General features: G+C 49.5%; 1 protein-coding gene across 1 annotated transcript; it reads left to right on the top strand.

Annotated features, from left to right (window-relative positions):
• Positions 1-666: 666 nt before the first annotated feature.
• Positions 667-4,495, top strand: IL10 (interleukin 10). The gene is made up of 5 exons (XM_060142106.1): positions 667-879; positions 1,716-1,775; positions 2,052-2,204; positions 3,253-3,318; positions 4,403-4,495. Exons 1-5 carry the CDS (start codon positions 715-717, stop codon positions 4,493-4,495), a joined length of 537 nt encoding a protein of 178 aa, XP_059998089.1. The 5' UTR covers positions 667-714.
• Positions 4,496-5,522: the final 1,027 nt, after the last annotated feature.

Genomic DNA, 5,522 nt, shown 5'->3' with positions numbered 1-5,522 from the left:
CAGGGCCAGAGAAGGAACCTGGAGCACGTCCGACACCCTTGCCTGTCCTGTGGGAAGCTGGCCTCTTTAAGGAGTCTTGGAACATAAAATGAAAGAACCAAGAGACAGCTTTGAGGATATTTAGCTCACACTCCTGTTTTCATCTGGGGAAGATGAGGTCTGGAGTGGTGAGGTGACTTCCCAATCCAGTAAGGAGAAGCCTTGAGTATCAACCCAGGTTGGGGAGGGGGACCCAGTTATTTCTCAATTCCAGTGTATTCTGGAATGGCCAATTTGTCCACGTCACTGTGACCTAGGAACACGTGAATGGAACCCACAACTGTGGGTCCCTGCGCACAGAACAGCTGTTCAACTTTTTTTTTTTTTATTAAGAGAAGCTGAAAAATTATTTTAAAAGGGAGAGAGAGGTAGCTCCTCCTAAAAATAACCATATGCAGAAGTTCATTTTTCAACCATCTCTTTTGCTTACGATGCAAAATTAAAAACTTTGAGTAAGAGTTTCAACGAATACAAAGTTGGAGAGGTCTAGGGAAGGGAGGAGCTTTAATCAGAAGAAACTTTTGCCAGGAAATCTGTGACACTGTGGCTTTTTATGAATGGCAAGGCCCCACAATATAAAAGGGGGACACAGTAGGTGAAGGTCTACACAACAGGGGCTTGCTCTTGCAAAACCAAACCACAAGTCTGACTGAACGAAGAAGGCAGAACACCACCATGCCCAGCTCAGCACTGCTCTGTTGCCTGATCTTCCTGGCCAGGGTGGCAGCTGGCCAACACCAGGGCACCCAGGCTAAGGACAGCTGCATCCACTTCCCAGACAGCCTGCCCCACATGCTGCGGGAGCTCCGAGCTGCCTTCAGCAGCGTGAAGACTTTCTTTGTGAGTATGATGCTCTCCTGTCCTTCCTTCCTCCCTGGGACTGCCTGACGAGGCATCCTGTTGGAGCTTATAAAACCTCCTTTTCATTCACCTCCACCCCCAACACCCATTCCCCGCCAAACTGAAATTCGTAAGAGTCCCTGGTCAAGCTGTGGGTTCAGTGAGTCAATCTAATCCCTGGTGCTGCAGCAAATTGTGCAGGAAAAGCTCCCTTCAGAAAGGTATCTCTCCTATCTCTCCTACGCTCGGAAATTTGTATAAGAATTCTCTGGAGCTCAATACTTCATAGGCTGGGAGAGATCACAAAGGGTCTGACTGGAGGTGAAGATGTTCCCCATACCCTGTGGCAGGGAAACATAAGTTGCCTCAGCTTAGAGGGCTTCCAGAACCTGAAAGACGGATGGTTTGGGGTAGCACCATACAGGGGGAAACCTGCATTAGGAGATGCTTCCCACTCGCGGAGAACTTTCAGTGCTGCAGCTGGATGTCGGCAGCGGGTAGACAGAAAAGCAGAGGGAGGCAAGGGGTTGGTATGGGGACCCTCGCACATGTGACACAGTTTTGCAGAAAGTCCAGGACCCAGGCAAGCTTCTGCCTTGCCTTCAAAATCAGCCAGATTTTTTTAAAGAACTTGATCCCAAGGGGAAGGACTTGATTTAACTAAGAGTTCCAGCACCGTTGAATGTCCTGTTTTGAAAGCTCTCTTTTCCATTTTGGGGCCAGGTCTGCATTGATTAAAAATCAAAAACTCTATAAATAAAAGGGCATGAGAAAAGCAGTCAACTTCAGTTATTTCCCCAAACCTTGGTTTCATTCTCCTTGTGTTCTTCTTGCAGCAAATGAATGACCAGCTGGACAACTCGTTGTTGAGCCAGTCTCTGCTGGAGGACTTTAAGGTGAGGGCTGGGCGGGGACGGGGCTGCGGTGTGCAGCGTGACTAAGGGCGTCTCTGCTTCTCGCCTGCAAGGAGCTGGGTCCACTTCCCTCACTTTGAAAAGGAGAAGTGGGAAGATCTTAACTCAGCACATAGTCAGTAGCTGGAGGGGGTCTGTCACTAAGGGCTCGGTCCTGGGGGGAGGTGGCCACTTAAGAAGGTCCCCGGGGACAAAGCCGTCCTCTCAAGCAGTAGCTCTTCCTCCCGGGTCACCACCCATCCTGGCTTCTGCCCTTAGGGTTACCTGGGTTGCCAAGCCTTGTCGGAGATGATCCAGTTTTACCTGGAGGAGGTGATGCCGAAGGCTGAGGACCATGGCCCCAACATCAAAGAGCACGTGAACTCCCTGGGGGAGAAGCTGAAGACCCTCAGGCTGCGGCTGAGGCGCTGTGTGAGTAGCAGGCCAGCTCTTTCCCTTGCAGGCGGCTCTCTCTCCTCTGGGCTCTTCCAGAAACATCCTGCCCAAATCCGGTTCCCACCCGGAGACACAAAGACACAGGCCGGCAGGCGCCTTCTCCCTCCGGCCAGGCACTGAAGTTGCATCACTTGCTCATTTCTCTCTGAGCAGAGGGTGGGGTGGCCGCTAGGCATTTACATGTGAAGGTTTGCAATAGCTTTCCTGTTATTTGTGAGTCATTTGTGGGTTATTAGTTAGCTATTCCCCTCTCTCTACATGAAAGGGGCCCAGAGCTTCAGTCAGGGTTCCCTCGTCCCTGGGGACCAAGGACCTGGGCCCCGCAGGAGGGGCCAGAGGTAAGGGTCCCGGAGGAGGAAACTCCACTCCCCACGTCTTCTTAACCTTTTGAGAGCAGAGCTTCAAGTGGAGCCCAACTGACTGACAGGATTCTCCCTGGCATTTTAGAGGGACCAGGGGGCTACTCGGCCCCAAGCTAGTGTCTGTGAATAATCCCCCAGGATCATTTATCTCTCCAACTGAAATGATACCCTCACCACTGGCTTCCTTTGTTCCCTCACTGATGTTGAGAAATCATTTGGGCTGTATTTGTAGAAGAGGACCATGCAACGGGTTTGGCCTGCAGAGCTGAGACTGTGTCTCTGCTCCTCGGAGACTTAGAAATGGTCCTCGTGGCTGGGGCTGATGGAGAGGGACAGGACAAAAGCAGGAAAGGACAGAAGGACTGGCTCAGGCTCTGGTCGGCACTGGGACGTGCCAGGGGAGGAAACTGCAAGACCTGGGTGTTTGACGCAGCCTTGTAAGCAGCTGGGAGCAGCTCCTAGGGAAACACAAGTAATCTCCCTGGGCTGTGTTTCTTCTCTGTCTGGTGGGGAAGGACGAGGTAGGCTCGTCCTCGCAGGAGCTGTGGAGAGTAGGCGTCCAAGATGAGTCTGGCCCGTCGCTGCTCCCGGGTTGTCCCCCAAGCACAATGGACCCAGGACCCGGGTCCAGTGTTGTTCACACTTTCTCTTTCCTTCCACAGCATCGATTTCTGCCCTGTGAAAACAAGAGCAAAGCGGTGGAGCAGGTGAAGAGTGTCTTCAATAAGGTGAGCCTGGGATGCTGGCAGGGAGGGTCTGGGGGCCATGACCTCTGCCCACTCCCGAGGGGCGGAGGTTGGCCGGTGCTCAGCAGGCCCTGAACTTCCCTCGGAGGGAGTGTGGGAACCCAACAAATGGTGTGACCTCCTCAGCCAGTGAGGAGCTGCCATCTCAGTTCTGTTTGTTTTCTGTGAAGTGTTTTGGGGGGTTTCTAAATGACTGCTCCCCGCCTTTGCAGGCCTGCGGGTTGGGCTGGCCAGCCAGCTGTGAACACAGTGAGCTGGGTATTGGGGAGAGTGACAGAGGAAACAGAAAGTAGCTTGTTGGGAATCAAGTCTGAAGCCACACGTGCAGGAAGCTGACACGTGAACGTGCACTTACAAACACACCCAGGGGTGCAGCCTGAACTCCCCCAAACTCAGAGCAGGAAGCAGAGCTCTCCCTTATGTGGACTTGGTTCCCTTCTCTTTCCATCTTCCAGTCACACCTCCCAAGGTGCCTGAGAAAGTCAGCTCTCAAACCAAGTGGGGTTTCACTCTTTCAACTGTCCATGAATTCTTCTACCACATTTCCCAGAAGCCATGGGGCCTATGTCCTCTTCATGGGCTGGAGACAGACACTGGGCAGGGTTCCAACATCAGGGGGCATGAATCCCCTGACAGTAGGCCAGAGCAACAGGGCTGAACCTCCTCAATCCATGGGTGGGGGAACATAAACACAAAAAAGGCTCCCTTCTCTCCTTCTCTCAATGTCTTGCTCTCAAAGTGGTTCCCCTAATGTCTTTTCATCAAATTTTGAATAAGCATCATGTGAGTACATGACCTTTAAAATTGTTGAAAAGGCACCATTTGAAAGACTGTGCTTTGCAAAAGTGAATGTTCCTCTTGCTGCCTATTGGCCGTGGTCCAGGCCAATGCACAGCCTTTCCTGACAGCAGGGCATATCCTCAGGTCCCCAGGGTCTGTCCTTCATCCCCCAACACAAGGGAGCTAGTACAGCTTCTGGGTCCCAGGGTCATGACCATCCAAGCGGAGAACCCACTTACTTGCTCAGATGGGGTTTTCACTAAACATTTCTTATCTCCCTACACAGCTCCAAGAGAAGGGTGTCTACAAAGCCATGAGTGAGTTTGACATCTTCATCAACTACATAGAAGCCTACATGACAACAAAGATGAAAAACTGAAGCATTCTAGTGAAGAAACCATCCAGGATGGTGACTCTACTAGACCCTAGGACATAAACTGAAGATCTTTGAAATCTGATCCAGGGTTCTGGGAGAGCAGAACCAGCTCCCTGGAAAACCCTATTGTACCTCTCTCCTAGAATATTTATTACCTCTGATACCTCAACTCCCATTTCTATTTATTTACTGAGCTTCTCTGTGAAATATTTAGAAAGAAGCCCAATATTATACATTTTTTCAATATTTATTATTTTCACCTGTGTTTAAGCTGTTTCCATAGGGTGATACCCTATGGTATTCGAGTGTTTTAAGAGAAATTGTAAGTTATATAAGGAAAAAAAATTGTTCCTTGAGGAGTCAACTGCAGCTTCATTTCCAAGCCTAACCACACTTGACAGCTGTTGGGCTATTTTCCCTGACCTCCCTCTAATTTCTCTTGTCCCTGGGCCTGGGGCTCCCGGAGTGTTACAAAGACTCTTACGCTCGTAAGAAGAGAAACTAGGGAGCGCCTCCGACAATTAATATTCCAGTGGCTCTGAGGGATTCCCCTGACCTCATTTCCCAGCCACTTCACTCTTGAAAGCTGTGGCCAGCTTGTTATTTATAACAACCTAAAATTGGTTCTAATAGAACTCAGTCTGAACTAGAAGCAATTCAATTCCTCTGGGAATGTTACATTGTTTGTCTGTCTTCATAGCAGATTTTAATTTTGAATAAATAAATGGGTCTTATTAATATCATGTTATGGTGTCAGTTGACTTCTGTCTGGCTAAAAATATTCTCTCAAAGTTTCCAAGATAGAAGAGAGTAGATGAATGAATTCTACATTCCAGAGAAAGTAAGCCAGCTACCCTCTCCCAGAAAACCGGAAACCTCCAAATCTGATCAGGGAAAAGCTGTTACCCCTTCAAAAGCCAATAGCAAAGACCACCATATTCTTCCCCTAAACTCAGTCCTTTAAAGAATCATCCTTCATGATCATGCTGATTTTCAAGGCTAAGGATGAGATTCTGTACATACCAAAATT

This window comes from Lagenorhynchus albirostris, chromosome 2 (genome assembly GCF_949774975.1).
Source record: "Lagenorhynchus albirostris chromosome 2, mLagAlb1.1, whole genome shotgun sequence".
Classification (NCBI taxonomy): Eukaryota; Metazoa; Chordata; class Mammalia; order Artiodactyla; family Delphinidae; genus Lagenorhynchus; species Lagenorhynchus albirostris.
This window is presented reverse-complemented; position numbering and strand designations above follow the sequence as displayed.

Excerpts from the sequence above, each read along its gene's own strand:
- IL10 (XM_060142106.1), top strand. The coding sequence starts at position 715 with ATGCCCAGCTCAGCACTGCTCTGTTGCCTGATCTTCCTGGCCAGGGTG. Across the intron at positions 880-1,715 it reads GCAGCGTGAAGACTTTCTTT|CAAATGAATGACCAGCTGGA; the intron begins GTGAGTATGATG and ends TTCTTCTTGCAG. Across the intron at positions 3,319-4,402 it reads TGAAGAGTGTCTTCAATAAG|CTCCAAGAGAAGGGTGTCTA; the intron begins GTGAGCCTGGGA and ends CTCCCTACACAG.